The sequence below is a fragment of the Notothenia coriiceps genome, unplaced genomic scaffold (genome assembly GCF_000735185.1).
Source record: "Notothenia coriiceps isolate Sejong01 unplaced genomic scaffold, NC01 NC01_scaffold00037470, whole genome shotgun sequence".
Taxonomy (NCBI): Eukaryota; Metazoa; Chordata; class Actinopteri; order Perciformes; family Nototheniidae; genus Notothenia; species Notothenia coriiceps.
In genome coordinates this window covers 192,334-208,613 of record NW_011370171.1, presented here as the reverse complement: position 1 = coordinate 208,613, position 16,280 = coordinate 192,334, and the positions used below count along the sequence as shown (strand labels likewise).

At 39.7% G+C, this 16,280-nt stretch overlaps 2 protein-coding genes across 4 annotated transcripts in view; both read right to left on the bottom strand.

The window, feature by feature from the left end:
• The window catches only part of LOC104967573 (carboxypeptidase Q), a gene marked incomplete at its 5' end in the record, with an annotated part of 309,328 nt that overhangs the window by 101,457 nt on the left and 191,591 nt on the right, over window positions 1-16,280 (bottom strand). The gene's annotated exons all lie outside the window — the stretch shown is intronic.
• Window positions 1-16,280, bottom strand: part of LOC104967557 (focal adhesion kinase 1) — a 71,950-nt gene that overhangs the window by 34,678 nt on the left and 20,992 nt on the right. For 2 of the 3 annotated variants that reach the window (XM_010797048.1, XM_010797047.1), the window contains exons 3-17: window positions 10,384-10,670; window positions 10,116-10,282; window positions 7,732-7,819; window positions 7,392-7,471; window positions 7,137-7,199; window positions 6,997-7,051; window positions 6,505-6,645; window positions 5,948-6,025; window positions 5,098-5,208; window positions 4,165-4,282; window positions 3,828-3,858; window positions 3,324-3,394; window positions 2,900-2,917; window positions 2,265-2,321; window positions 422-442 (exon numbers count right to left, since the gene is read on the bottom strand). In XM_010797048.1, the coding sequence (XP_010795350.1) occupies window positions 422-442; window positions 2,265-2,321; window positions 2,900-2,917; window positions 3,324-3,394; window positions 3,828-3,858; window positions 4,165-4,282; window positions 5,098-5,208; window positions 5,948-6,025; window positions 6,505-6,645; window positions 6,997-7,051; window positions 7,137-7,199; window positions 7,392-7,471; window positions 7,732-7,819; window positions 10,116-10,282; window positions 10,384-10,626 (1,342 nt within the window). In that variant the 5' untranslated portion in view covers window positions 10,627-10,670. The remainder of the gene's footprint in view (window positions 1-421; window positions 443-2,264; window positions 2,322-2,899; window positions 2,918-3,323; window positions 3,395-3,827; window positions 3,859-4,164; window positions 4,283-5,097; window positions 5,209-5,947; window positions 6,026-6,504; window positions 6,646-6,996; window positions 7,052-7,136; window positions 7,200-7,391; window positions 7,472-7,731; window positions 7,820-10,115; window positions 10,283-10,383; window positions 10,671-16,280) is intronic. The other variant, XM_010797049.1, reaches the window with a different exon arrangement.

Here is a 16,280-nt window from a genome sequence, read left to right as displayed (position 1 = left end):
TTTTAAACCTTTCCTTCTAATTGCACTTCTTCCTCCTGACCAAAGTTGTAAATAGGAACATGCTTTCAGTCAACTTGCCTGTTTCAACAATATATAACAAAAAATTAGTAGCTTAAATGAGCAGTCAGTGTTTCAACAGCTTGCCTTAAGTCAAGCATGTATTAACTTTGCAATAATGTAAACTGAATAAAGTTGCAATATTTTCTTTGAAAACAAGATCAATGTCCAACTACTGGGGTTCAGTTCTAAAGCTACCATCAACACCAGAGGGTGGGTGGGGGTCTTATCAACAGGGCAAGGAAATACATTGAGTATTACGTTTAGGTTTACGGCAAGCAAACATAAAAGAAGGATCACAACAACCACCAAATCAAAATGCCATCACAAAACAACCAGACCTAAGGTACGTTCCAATCATTACCTTGATCTAGTCCATAGTATTCTGGGAAACATGGGTTAGTGATAGGAGACAGAAATAACTAGCTGTGAGTACAGAGATCCAGAAACTGTGACTGCAGTCGATAACAATTGGTATGATTTTACTTTTGATAGTTTAGTTATGGGTACTGTATGTCAGTAACTATAGCCAGCACAACATTTTAATATCTAAAATAACTTGTCTTAGACTTTTGACGTATTTTGTCTGAAAGGGGTTATTTTTGTTATGTGAATAAAAGAAAAATAGCTAGCAACAAACACGCACACCCTCAGTCACCCCTAGCTGTGTTTTATCATAAAAACCCAACTTTAACCCCAAAAGGACCTCCTTTAAATTTGATGGCAACCTGTGGTTTACCAATACGGATACTGCCACCTTGAGTCGAGACATGAACAGCTTAACGTTACCTTGGCTGACTTGTTTTGAGTGTATTTAATAAATTAGATAACTTTTAACTAAATCAGCCATTTACTTAAATAAATGAATCCATTCAACATGTTTATCAAACTAGTAGATATCATGGACACAGTGCTGTGTAGAGAACACATTTTGCTGTTTTCTGGTTCGACTTGCTTGTTCTGTGTTTGTGAGTTTACATCTGCCCACAGGGCTTTGGTGAAAGCTATCATTTATGAATGGACAAAAAGCAAAGCCATGTTGATATTTTTGCTTGCATGTATCAACTTAAGCTTGTGATAGCCAGGCAACATTTTAAGGCAGTTAACATCCCAGCTCCTTTTCGGTCATACATTAATGTGTTAAATCTCCTCTGCCTGCGAATGTTGCCTTTTTAGCATCATCTCTCAGCGTTTCGGTGAGCTTAATATGAAAAATCCTAAACCTGGTGGGTAGGCTCCACATGGCAGCAACAGCAGCACAGCAGGGCCCTCTTAATGTGTACTCTCATACATAATCCCATTTTCCGCAAAAATGCAGAGAGCCCACTTCAAAAGACCCAAACTATCCCTTTAACGCCAAATACAACTCTACATTGTAGCTGTCGAGATGAACACTTATCTTAAAAAGGGTGAATACCAGGAGACAGAGCCTGTGAGAAAATGTTTACTGTACCGTAAACATAGCAGCGGGATAATATCTCAAAGCAGTTTGAGGAAGCCGAGACATCTCACTGACACAAATACAGTTTGCAGACCTATTAATATGAAGCAAAATGTGATTCAAGTGGTTTCCTCTTTTTTATAAGATAGCTACATGTGACCACGGAAAATGTTCATTCATTCAAGCGTCTGTCATCATCTTGCCTGCCATCCCTTTATACACCAATCTAAAGAGCATAATTTATAGCTAAAGTGTGAATAGATTTATAATTAGGTCCAACTTATCATTAGATCCTCCAGTAATGTGGAGTATGATGAAACATTTTGAACAGCTCATTTAAAGTATTTCAGGATACTCTTTATACTCTGAATAATGTATATCCGGTTGCACTACAGTCGTAACGCTAATTACTAGATTAAATAAAAGATTAGTTATCGTGTTACCTTGTCAGTGGAAGATGTTTTGATTGAATATTAACAACCATGAGGAAATGCCTGATAAAACATGCATACATAATCTCTTTTCACAAACACAGACACACACATTCATGTCCTGAGATATCGCTCACTTTCACTCTCTACGCATTCTCGCATGTCTCAAGAGGTCCAACAGGTGCACAATGATGACCTTTGGTGTTTTTTCTCAACACCAGCTGCCTACAATGTTGTAATTGTGTGTGTGTGTGTGTGTGTGTGTGTGTGTGTGTGTGTGTGTGTGTGTGTGTGTGTGTGTGTGTGTGTGTGTGTGTGTGTGTGTGTGTACTTACTTGAAGGCATGGTATAGGTGTCCTCTTCATCTATGATTTCAGCATAGTCGTCCGTTTCTACAGAGCAAAAGGGGTGAGGGAATAAAAGAACAGAGAAACATTTAGTCGAAGTTGGTTAAACTAAATAAAAATAATAACAGAGATAGAGTTGCCAACAAGCTTACACATGACACTACACTTTGATTTAACATGCTGAGCCATCTGGACAGATTCTTAATTACTACTTGAAAGCTATCAGACAAAACATAAACCAACTCAGGAAGCTATGTGAACATCTTTAAATAAAAACAATGAGTGAAAAAGGCAAAAGTAACCATCATCACAGATGTACCTTTCCCAAAGATCCTCAATATGCCCAAATCCAAACACATTAACAGCAATTTAAAAATGCATTTACTATAAAACAGCCAGAGTGAGAATGTAGGACAGCGGAGTACAACAGAGAGGGAGGGACAGAAAAGAGGAAAGGGGAGGGATGGAAAAGTCATTCTTTCCACAGAAACAAGTTACAGAATAAAAGGTTGAGTCATGGATAAGGCTGAAACAGTTACAGGCAGATACAGAGATATACGTACATACAGTAGGCTCAAAATACTATTGAGTCACTAATTGGGGTTAATAGAAAGATTGTTTACCATCGCCACTAGTCTGACCTGCAGAAGCAGCATGAAATACACACAGGGGGAAAGAAAGGATTAGTTTTATTGTTAAAATGTATGAGAAAAAGGTCAGTGTTATGATTTATTGACTTAGTGCTATAGCTAGTGCTATGGTCTTTTTCATTTAACTGTGTGTAACGTTGAGTTAGTCAGAGGTCAGTAGGCAGTCAGAGGAAGAGACAGTGACTAAAGCTCTCCATGGGGACATCTGGCGAGACAAGGACTCTTCACTGCACACACAGATGAGGCTTTATAGAGGGAGCAGCACGCATATCTATGCGGCCTTTATCTGACTGCTTGTCACTGTCATTCCTGACATTTAGAGCAGAAGACAGACAGGAAAATCGACAGGGGAAAAACAGACCAACAGGAAAGGAGAAAGCGGGACAAGCATTTATACCTGAGACACAAACAGCCCGGGTCCGTACTCCTTCCATCCGCTTTTCCATCCGCCTCTCATGATTTGAAACTCTGAACAAGAGATGAGAAAATCCGTTTTTGGACTTATGTTAACCAAAACATAAAGTATACAGTTGCAGCTATAGTAGATACAAGCAGAGGAATGAGAGCTCTTTCACATCCTGTCATGTGTGTAACTTGACAATGTAGAAGATCAGACAATTAAGGACAAAAAGTGTCTATTTCTTATAAAGGAAATTCCCTTCACTATACTGGCAACTAAATGTCCTATAATGTTATCATGAAGATCAATATGCTGGTCTGGACTCGGGCCGTGGAATAAAAAGAAAATACTAATGTCTCCACAAATTCCCATTCATATTCTGGATATTTTCTAATGCATCACCTGAACATTGACTTCATGTTTTGTGTTTCTCAGGAAACTGATGCCTTGTTGATTATTGATAAAACAACTGATGTAAACTAAATGAGTCTGGTGACTTACTTGGGGATGGATGGCAGAGCTCTGTCCCCCTCTGCAGAAAAACAAAATCAAAACATTCATTAGATCCAGGACATCACCGCAGCCATTTCTTTGGAGCCATAGCTATTTTTAGAAGCCCTAGCTTAACATCTGCTGGTTATTCAAAGTGACATGTGTAAAGCCTCATCAGCCACAATATGACTTGTATACCGTTTGAAAGATGGCAAACCAGAATACTATTTATAGTACACGGACATTTTTCTTTGCTTCACGATATTATTACCAATCGTAAACATAAAAATAATCACAATCATCATGTTACTGCAAAACGATATGTAAGAGGAGTTGTGCGTCCTACCTTTGTGGACTCTGACGATGAAAGAGTGAGAAGTTAAGGAGACGAGCCGACAGTAGCCGTCAATCAAGTCAGCCATGTTTTCTGCCGTAGTCAGCGATGCCGTTGTGACTGTGAGGGGCTTCACGCACACATACACACTCGGGATTAGTGGGACAGAGCGTTTCTTCACAGTGACACAATGAGAGCTTTATTAGGGATAACGTCTACCAGTACACACACACACACAACCACACACAACCACACACACACACACACACACACACACACACACACACACACACACACACACACACACACACACACACACACACACACACACACACACACACACACACACAGTCTTCTACGCACTCACACACATCCATACACAGACACTCTTGCACTGAGGCACACATGCTTCTCCACTAGTAAGGCCTGCTGCAAGGCACACACTCAATCCCGACAACACACTCACACTGACACTCAAGTGCAGATGGCAACACCCGCTTCCCCCTACTGGGTGATGTTTCCCTCTTTTCTACATCCTTTTGAGGTTTTCTTGTAGAATGTTTATTACTACTCATTAGAAAACAATGTTTAACAAAGTAGAATCTCTTTAATGTAAAAAAAGGGACATTTATCAACAAATGTAATAAAGCACGAGGTATAACTGCAAACCCTATATCCAAATAGACAATGCAATAATAGTATGTACGGTGTGTGTGTGTGTATGTGTGTGTGTGTGTGTGTGTGTGTGTGTGTGTGTGTGTGTGTGTATGTGTGTGTTCACCTGCATTCAAACCNGGGACATTTATCAACAAATGTAATAAAGCACGAGGTATAACTGCAAACCCTATATCCAAATAGACAATGCAATAATAGTATGTACGGTGTGTGTGTGTGTGTGTGTGTGTGTGTGTGTGTGTGTGTGTGTGTGTGTGTGTGTGTGTTCACCTCTGGCGCTCCTGCTACATTGAGCTGCAACATGCCTTTCCTGTCCTTCTCTTCCAAAGGAGAGTACTGGATGGACTGCACCTGGTTAAAGTTAGCTAAATGTGTTGGCTGCTGAAATAAAGACAAATACATAAAGAAATAAATACAAATCGATAAGGTACAACTTTCCATAAAATCATGCTGCCATTTATTCAAGCTCAGTGGACATTATCTACTCAAAGAACTGTATACATATGTTTACCAGTTGGTCATGTATTTCTATTTTTACACACAACAATAGCAACCACAGAATTTATAAATTTCTAACACTGAGCAACACCAAGTTTCAATGTGTTTATAAAAAGGTCAAACCGTTTAATTATCATACAATAATCAACTTAATTCATTCTAGATATGTTGACGGACAGTTATCATTAAGTAGAATTTTAATAACTCAATGTCAGCACTGGATTTACAGGTGTGCAGCTGCTTCCTTCATCCCTGTACCAAGCACATCTTAATGAGGTTGTGTATATGTGTAATCATGTCCCCAGGTGCTCAAACATATGGCTTTAATGGATTCCTTTACAGAGTCATTTCAACTCGAACAAGGGTGAAGAGAACTCTGTCCCCTGTAGCTGAAAACCAGTAGATGGCAGTATGGTGGATTGCCACTCTGGCCTTCAAATTAAAAGTATGCCTAAAGCAGTAGTTAGCATTCAACACCAATGCAGTCTAAAATAGTGAAGAAAGAAGGGAAAAAATAAGGGACCTCGATTATTTCTTTGCTGGAAAAAATGAAATCTCAAAAGAATAAATCTAAACTGAGGATGACCTTGTGAGATGAGTCATATCTTAAGTACATACTTACCATTGAGCCCTTATCTGTGAGGTAGCTGATTCCTTCTTCTGGTCCGATAGCTAACTCTACCGATATTACCCAACTAGACTAGAGGGGGAGAAATAAAAACAGATGGAAGAATACAGCATTAAAACAGATGTCACATTTCCTCATATCAACTGCTTTTTTAAGTACTTGCAACAATGTAATATTGATAGCATAGAACTATTTTAACGTTCTCTTCTGTTTCAAGTACTTTTAGCATTATATTCCCTCTAGGACAGAGAAGGGTTTGCATTATGCAGAGGACAGTGATAATGCATTGCTGTAGAGAAAAGTATAATAAGAACACGGGACTGTGGGACAAATGCAGAAAACACAATTGCTAACCTTTCCCTGCATGGTTCTGACAAGCAATCTAAATAAAAAATGACTTTCCACTTTAAATATTTCTACCCTGTGAATTTTTAATAGGCCTAACCCTCCTGGCTGAAAGCGCATTTTCAGGTATGGAAAATGTATGAATGGATCCCACAATTTATCTTTACATGTCGTTTTTTGTCTTTATGAATGGAGTGTTGCCCTACCCCCAAAGCACATTTGAAGCACTCCTTGTCGAAGCGGTAGATGGGAGAGAGTATCTCAAAGAACTTGTGGATGCTCTGCTCATCGTTGAGGTTAGCAAACTGCTTAAAGGTTTGTTGGATCTGCTTACGAAGAGTCTTCGCCTGATAGAGAGGGAACAAAGAAAAAAACAAAGGTTAAGTCTTTCTGGGAGGAAGTTGATGCAGAGCCAAGAAAACGGACACTGGGAGTGACAACAGGACGTTTAACTAATTCAATACGATGAGATTATCTGACAATCGGCCAGACATCCACTCAGTCATCAAGATCTGGCTGTCACTCAGCCGGTCGCTCAGTCAAACAGCCATTAGCTCATCCAGCCGACTAAGCCAGGCTGGGATTCACAAAGACATTTCAACACTGTCACTTTTGCTATATGGAAATGTAATTTAAATGAGAGACCATGTCCAGTTTAACTAATCATATTAAATACACTGACAGTAGTTTAACCTCACCTTTAGGGAGTCCAGGAGGCTTTTGGGGAAGAACCTTCTTAAGCCAACGTCTTTCCTAAAAAATAAAATAATATTTAACTTTGAATAGGTGAAATCTACCATCACACAATTTCTTCAGTTTGAACCGAATAGAATCTTACTCTAGTAGTTCATAATTGGATTTCTTGTCTAGGGCGTTGCCTGGCATCTCTCTGAAGAACCTCCTGTAGGATTCAGAGAGAAACGGTGAAACGGTATTCACTTGTCATCTATAGATTGAATTTAAGTTCAGATATTCTGGAAAGCTTTTCTGATATACGCAGTGACTAATAGTCAATGTTTGTTTAACAGAATAATTGTGTTGATTTTCTCATGCTGTTGGCATAACAGCTATTGTTGGTACAGTATGTTCTCACCTAATTTCCAAGCAGCCCAGTTTTAGAGCTACATCTTGATCCACCTGATCAGCTATATGGTGCATGTAGTCACTTTTTACCTGGAGAGAAACAGTGCAACAGAGCAATGTTTAATAACAACAATGGTGTTAGGACAAAGTTGTACAGACTCATGTAAGAGCAGAATGAAATGTGTTTTTAAGTTACATGTATCAAGGTATGTCTGCCTTGTTAGATGTAAAAGCGATAAGGAGGAAGTGACAGAGCAGATTCTTTCTATTTTTTACTGGTTAATATTATTTCATAAAGAGGACACCTTTCTATCTCATATTTTTTACGTGATCCTGCCGTGTTGCCTCACCTGGTGATAGAGGTAGTTAAGAGAGGGTTTGTCTTCAGAGAAATGACTGAGGTAACCTTTAGGAAGGTACCGCATCCGCAACTCATACCTGAAAACGACAGAGACAATTTTGGCTAAAATAACCATACAGTCAGCCCGCACACCCACAGAGAGAGAAAATAACCTGCAGCATTTAAATTCAGTGGCTGTTGGAGGCCTAGAGCAAGAATGAACATAATTACTCATTCATACAGATGACGCATACAGACCTAAATAAATGTTAAACCCCCACTTCGGCCGAGAATGAAAGGCCTGAACAACCTGGAGCCTCACTTATATAAGCACAGTGTTATTCACTTGCACATAAAACAACCTTCACTTTAAAAAAAAAAAATCTAAAAGTTGGATTGAGCATTTTCCTATATTATAATGTGACAGAAAATGTACCACATCATTTTGAATGTTTAAAAACAGGAAGGCCTGGAGCATTTTAAAACAGAACACTTGTGATTTAAATATTTGTGCATCTGACTTGCCAATGTAAAAGACTTGAATGACAAACAGATATCTGAGAGGATATCACAGAACCTACAACGCAGTCCTGATTCGAAAAATCTAGAGATTAGGAAAATACTATATCTTGTAAAACGTAAGGCTTTAAAACAAACCAAAAAAGTTTTAGCTTTATCACACAGCTCTGCTATATACAGATCTAGAGTCATTGTAATGCACACATTGTGGCCCTGGCGAGTTTGCTTCTCGCAGTAGATTCAATTTCTTGCTCAAAGTCACCTCGGCAGCGTGGCTGTTTGCCAACACTGGGCTTGAAACAGTTTAAACTGAAAGTTGCCCTTCCTATGCACCGTATATCTGTCTAGTGGAACTGTAAGACAGGATTTCATATTTAGCTGACAGTGAACTAACTGAAAGTGATAACCTTGTAATGTCATAGAGCAGAATGCCATTCCTCGTGTTACACTTGCCAGTTATCTGTGTCCCAGAAGTACCCAGATGGGCCATCATAGTTTAAAGCGATATATTATTTCATGACTGGCATATTGCAGTGACTACAGCGGAGAGAAATGGGTCAGGAGAGTTGAGCTTCAAGCTGCTGTGATGGGACAGGACTGTTAGGTAACAAAGGAAATCAAGGCTGAAGACAAAATGAATAAAACATCCTCGTTCTATAATGAATGAACCAAAATGAGTGTGAGAAGGGATACAACGGGGCGTGTTTGAGAGAAAAGATAGAGCTGGATAAGAAAGAAAGGACAGATGTGAGAGATGAGAGAAAGAAGGATGGAGGGGAAATATCAAGGGAAAAACGAGTGACTGCGAGCGCACGAGAGCTAACACGCGAGGGAGCGAGAGATCGGGGAGAGAGTCAGTCCATCCCCTGGGCTACTTCTGCTGATCTAACAATAGCTCGGCAGCAGCAGAAGCTCCTGTGGGCTCGTAGCTCTGCAGCCGTCAGAAGCAAAGCTGCAACAACTGGCAGAGCTGCTCTGCTGCCTGTTAGCCGTGTGAACAACCCCTTCATATTGAACTCATTTCAATTGTAATGACTTTGGGTGTAAGAAATAGACTGCAGGAAAAAAGACTGAATTCTAAAGAGAGCTGTGGCAACTGAAGATGGCCAAGAGCCAGCATAGTTTGAGTGTAGGACGAAAACAGGTAAAGCTGCTTTCAAATAACAAGCAGCTTAATCCCCTTCATCAAACAGGGCAAATCATCCCTACATGGCTTATTGGAATACTGTATCAAATAAAGGGGTAGAATAAGGCTCTATAAATGTACAACAAACACACAAGCAACAACTAATCACTGCTTGAAAGTTAAGTAATTGATCCTTCAAATTTAGATAAACATCATCCATCATGAGTGTGGAAAAACCCATTATATTGAGACTTCTGAATCTCAAGAAAGACAAGGACGGTGGTAAAAGTGAGCAATATGAAATACTTTGTTGTTACTTTTATTACTGCCTGTGCACAGGCGATCACATAAGTATGATTCAGGTTTATTGAAACCATAAATTCGTTTAATTGGGGCCATATGTTATGTAGCTGTAGCTTTTAAGGGAGAATTAAAAATACTCTTGGTTGGAAGTTGTGTAGCTTAAACAAGTGGTGGCCCTTTACAGCCCAATGGGGCATTTATAAAAGATGACATGTTTGTATTAATAATGCGCCTTGGAGGAGAAGAAAATAATGTTATGTTTTTTGGCCTGTTGCTACATATTAGCACAACATTAAGGATGAAGGGAGCTCACTTAATAATCTTGAACCTCAATCGCAGCTGGCTTTAATATGCCTTATGGTAACAGAAAAACAATTGAAGAAATGGCAGACAAGTAGTGGGAGCAGACAGTGAGGGTTAAACATTGCTTTTTGTTGTAATTCTACCTCCACTCCTCCTGGGGGTGCTGTTTCTCATATTTCTCCCTGACGTGACACACGCCTAAATCAGGGTGTAACCAATGGAGAGCATCAGAGTGCAGATGGCTGAGACGGAGGCCCAGAGAGGACACACAACGCAATTTGTGGATCTCTGCTATCTTCTGGATCACACCCTGTTGAAACAAGAGACAGTTTGAGACAAAGAAACAAGCAAGCATCAGGGAAAAGAGGATGATGGAGAGCTACAAATGTACAACATGTTTGTTTGACTTACCCGGACGTCTGTAGCATCTCCATGCCTGATATTACTAGCCCAGGTGCACGGTTCGCTGTTTGTTTCAAAATAATGGAAGATCTTCAGAACCCGGTCCATGGAGGCTGTGGGCCGCTCAAGGCCTGCAGCCGGGCCGCTGGTACCAACACCCGGACCTCCAGGCATCCCAGACCGGGATTTAACCCCACAGCCACTCGCTGCCGAGTGATTGAGGTTTGGTTCCAGGTAGGATGACGACGCCATGCCTGACTCAGATGCTCCGGCAGGGGCTAACTTGCCGTCATATTCTGAAAAAGAGAGAGGACAGAGATTAAATTTGACTGCATAGTTAAAGAGCATTCTATAATCTTGCTACTCACTCGACATAAGCTCAGTCAAGGACAATAAAAACCAACTGGTTAAGAACATTTACATAAAGAAAAACGTCCTTAACTAAACCCTTGGAACACATTGCTGAAAGAATAGCTGACAGTAAAACATTCACAACCTCTCATTCACCACCAGTCTGTCATTCTGACTGCATATCTGTTATGACATAGATCAGGCTACATTAATAGTCATAAAGATATGAAAGAGAACTTGCGCAAATCTACACTCACTCAAAAAAAAATCCAAGGTTGAGACATGATAATAGGACTGTAATCACACATCAACAAATAACTGTAAAAGGAGAGGCTACCAACCAGTCAGTCATTCAGTCAGGGAAGAGTCGATACAAACCATCAAAACACAGACACAAGGGCTTTTTAGAAGAACCTAATGGATTCACAGCTCAACATAAATCAGATTGGTTTAAATAAATAAATCCCCAGTGTCAGACTGAAAAAGCTTCTGCTAAATCAACCATGCTGCCAGTCTTGTAAAGCAGTGAGTTTAACAGCAAGCCACTCAAAGACCAGTCAGTAAACCAGACTGTCAGTGGACTGGTCATTCAGAACTACATGCAACGCAGAGTGCAAATGGCCGACAGCCATACGACAATCTCTGGATTTCTACTGTTCTCAATGAGTTGCATGGCTGCTAGGCTAGAGTTTATAATCTGATGGTTTATAAAAATATGGCCAGACACAATAAGGTTTGCTGAAGGAGGATTAGTAAATTTTTCTGGAAATACGTTTGTTCAATGGCTGTAGTTGTTTATTTGGCAAATATTGCAGCACCTATTCTTCTTCGGTCCATACATAAAAACACAACAGCCCAAGCAAACATACAGTTGAGGCCTAAATTATTAGCCCCCCAGGAGTTATGGAACATTTTCCTAAAATTCTTCCCAATGTTTCCAGCATTGATAAAAATTGATATAATCAAACATTCACCAGTGCTATTTAGTAGCTTTTGGTACTTTTTGGGAAATAAAATACGTTTTTAGGCTTGCTTTATACCAAATATAGAGAAAAATGTGAATCTTTGCTTTCAAACCACGCCTAATCAACCAATCAGCTTTCAAGCCACACCTGAGCATTCAATCAGCATAAAAGGACTCCAAGAAACAGGCACTCTGATACCTTATTGAGAGGGACTATACTACTACTCCTACTCACCATGCCAAAGACAAAGGAAATCAGTCTCGAGCTCAGAAAGAAGACAGTGGAGGCTCGTGATAAGGGGGAAGGCTATACTGTCAAGCGCTTCACAGTGTCAAGAACTGCTGTACGTTGCATCATTGCGAAGTACAAGGAGACACATTCTGTAAGAAACAGACCTGGGCGTGGTCGAAAGCGCAAGATTTCAAGAACTCTGGAGAGGAATATAGTCCGAGATGTCAGCAAGAATCCCCAGACATCTGCCAAGATGATTGTTGCTGACCTGGCCTCTTCTGGAGTTGATGTTTCAAGGAACACAGTTGTGAGGGCTCTTCATCGTGGTGGGCTTCAGGGCCATCGTCCCAGAAGAACCCCTTTACTCAAAGAGTGGCACATCAGAGCCAGACTGAGGTTTGCCCGTGAACATTTGAAAGGTAAAGATGAGTTTTGTAAGTCTGTGCTTTGGTCTGATGAGACTAAACTGGAACTGTTTGGCACATGGATGTTGCTTATGTTTGGCGAAGAAAGGGAGAGGCCTTCAACCCTAAGAACACATCATGTTGTGGGGCTGTTTTGCAGCCTCAGGCACAGGGAGCCTTGTTTGGGTGCAAGGCATCATGAAAAATTAAAATGATGTTGACATTTTGAGGGATAATATGAAAAAATCTGCTCTTAGTCTTCGCTTAGGTCGCTTGGTATTCCAACAAGACAATGACCAAAAGCACACGTCAAAATTGGTCCAACAGTTCCTAAAGGACACCAAAACCAAGGTGCTGGAGTGGCCCGCACAGAGCCCAGATCTTAATCCTATTGAGAATCTGTGGCGGGTGCTCAAAGTGAATGTCCATGCTCGGAAACCAGGCAATTTGGATCAGCTGGAACAATTTGCAATGGAAGAATGGGCCAAAATCCCTCAAGAGACCTGTGCCAACCTAGTAAAGAACTACTCTAAGAGGTTGTTGTCAGTTGTGGCTCAGAAAGGGTACACTATTGACTATTAATGGCCTCGGGGCTAATATTTTTGGAAGAATTTCAGGAAAATGTTCCATAACTCCTGGGGGGCTAATAATGTAGGCCTCAACTGTATTTATGATCCATGATATTGAGTAAGAAAAAGGTTGATAAACGCTGTGAGAGTGGATCTGCAGAGAGCATTTCGCCGCAATCCCAACTCGTCTATTACCAACGTTCAGGGAGCTCTATGCAAGTCAATGGGACTCCCTGATAGTTGAAACTCGACGCTAAAGGGCCCCCCCTTGCGTTGGAAAGTGACGACAGGGACCCTGACAAAACGTCAACAAAGGCCGAGTTGGGAGTGAGAATGTGTTGGTCATGTAGAATAAGGCATTAATAATTGTTTTATAATGACTAATAAAGAGCCAATATACTGCTAATAGGAGATAAGAGGAAGTGTTACAACATGATAAGGACTGTTTGTGCTCACCTTTGCCATGCTCTGTGACTACCTGCTGCTTTTTCCTTCCTGCAACAGAGACACAAGGAAATCAAAATCAAAAACAACAGATGATTCACCAAGAAATGGATTTAACAACTTCTTGTAAAACAGCAAGAGTAGTATTTTTTTCATGGCTTTAACTGCTCCTTTAAAATGTAAGGTGACCTTGATTTAAGAGGTTCAATCACTGGGAGATATCATTCTCTATTGTCTCTTTTTATACAGTGCATTGAGGAATTTAACATTTTGGTTTATGATTCAGCATTAGGCAACAACTCATTTCAATCGAGACCCAATATCTCACGAGGAAAAAGTGAAAACAATAATATGATTGCTTTAATTAGGCAACAAAAGCCATTAATAATCCAATGAGGGATGCGCCTGAGAGGAAAACACTCAGTCTTCCTTGTTATCCATGGACCCACTAAAGTTACATATTCAATGTCTAATAAGGCCTTTAGTTTATTGGATGCATATATATTTCAGTTTTTGAGTGGATACTTATTGATACATTTACTGACATATGTGTCCATATAAATGTAACTGGGAACTCTTCTGGATTAAAAGTAAAACCTGATCATAATAAAGAAAAAAAAAAAAAAATGATAAGAAACGCTTGGTTGACACCACCTGTTGAAGCAGAACCTTTGCTCCCCTAAAGCTATCAAGAGAAAACCTTAGTTAGTCAGAGGGGAGGCAGCCACACTGTCAGGGAACTAGTCTCTGTTTCTGTCTAAAGGAAAATACAAACTGAATTCATCAGATCTTTCTCAAACAACAGTAGGCAGAGTCTCTGTTCAATACACTGGTAGTACATCTGATCATATTTACCCTTAACACTTCGATGCACGGGTGACTGGGACCCTACACTCTTCCATGGGTCTAAAAGGACCCGTATTAGAATAATGTGTATTTTATGCCATTTATGTCATTTTGGTTAAAGGAAAAATCCACTTGTATAATATTTAGTATTATATTTTGGTTCACATTTAGATAATATTTAATTTTTCACAATTTTTTGTTTTACATTTTGAAAAAAAACGTTTTTGAACATATGTCCCAAAGATCTCCGCACTTCTGAGACCCTCACAGTATTCCATTCCCTTTCAAAACTCACCTCTTCTCCTCTTGTCTAATAGTAGCCCCCCCCCCCCCCCCATCAAATCCACGCCAGTTGAATCAAGTTTGGATAGTCCTATACCCCCCACCCTAACCTTCCCCTTTTATATTGTAAAGCGAGTTTGAGATCCTTGAAAAGGCCCTGATAAAAATATAATGTATTATTATTCAATTATATTCATAATTATTCATATTATTTTTATTATTAATACTGACAGGTATCAGATATTGCTGTGTAAAATAATCTTCCTGAGAGGTGTCACTTGTGGATGGTAGTCTGTGGTCATTTTGACCCACTTATGGAAGCTTTGGGGTAGAAATAACCAAAAACTACCAATTTCTTAAAATGTACAATTTTAAAATGTAAATGGCATGATATCCCAAAACAGTGTTTTTGAGGAATAGCTGGAATATGAAATGATACAAAAATGTAATTACAAAGATACTTCCAAGAAAACCACCTCACCGGGTCCAAAAAAGACCCACTTATGGCATCTAAGGGTTAAACAAGCAGCATTAACACAACACTTCAGCCTACTCAGAGGAAAACTCCACCTTTTAGGGTCCACTTGTTTTTCTCTAACAACATAACCATATGATATAGAGTCCACTTTAAACAGCTTAAACAATTCTCTCTGTATCAGCTCTTAGTACTTTAGAAACTTGTAACTGAATCTCTTGTGATGTGGAGTTCACAAGAAATGCCTCAGATGGCTGTACAAAGCAAACAAAGCGAAAGGACAAAAACAAAATAAAAACTCATAGCATATAAATTATAAAAACATTATTTGCATAAAAGCATGTGACTGAAGTGGATGGTAATTGATGAGCCGAAAACTTAGGTGATGGGAAATTAGTTTTCAAGGAGACAGGATGTGAAGAGATGGGTTTGAGTTTGCTTTTAAAGGATGTCAACGGAAATTAGCTTAGCGGATCTGAAATGGAAGACGACTCAAAGAGAGGTGCTCGGAATGAAAAAGGCTCGTGCCCACCTACGGATGATTGTGAATTCTGGGGATGGAAAGGAGACTTGCATTATGTGACGTGGGAGCCTGTAGATATTTGCGGGGTAATTAAGGATGACAGATACAGGAGGTGATAGTCCATGTAAGATTTTAAAGGTTAATAGATTTTAATTAGATTTGGTAGCCCCGGAAGAAAAGTGAATTGCAGTAGTCCAACCGAGATTAAACAAAAAGCATGGATTAATGTTTCAGCATCGATGAGGGAAAGAATCGGACGAATCTTTGAAATGTTGCCGGAAGACGAAAAAAGCTGTTCCTGTGATGTCGTTAATGTTGATTCTTAAATACCAGATCTGAATCCAATATCACTCGAAGATTTTTTGATATGAACATACTTTGGTGGATGGTTTTGGACCAGCTATGTTTTAGGCTGAGGTCGCCGAATTTTCCCTGATATGTTGTGGACCAGAATTTAACATTTCAGTTTTGATGTGTTCTAATTGGAGGGAAGTTTGATGACATCCATCGGTTTGATTTCTTTTAATGCAATTTTCGAGCAGTTGATGGAGAGGTTTAATAGAAATGTAGAGACTGGAGTATCATCTGCGTAAGAATGGGAAACTAATTGATATTTATCATTAGTAAAAAAAAAAAAAATACCGAGGAGGAAGGCTTGTAGATGAAAAAAGGATGGGGGCAAGCACAGAGCCGTGGGGGACACCTAGTTTCACTTTTTTATGTTCTGAAGATGCAGTTTTTGTTAGAGAACAAAGTTGAGATCTCTTGGTTATGCACGATTTCAGCCAGGAAAGAGCAGAGTCAGTGAGGTCCTAT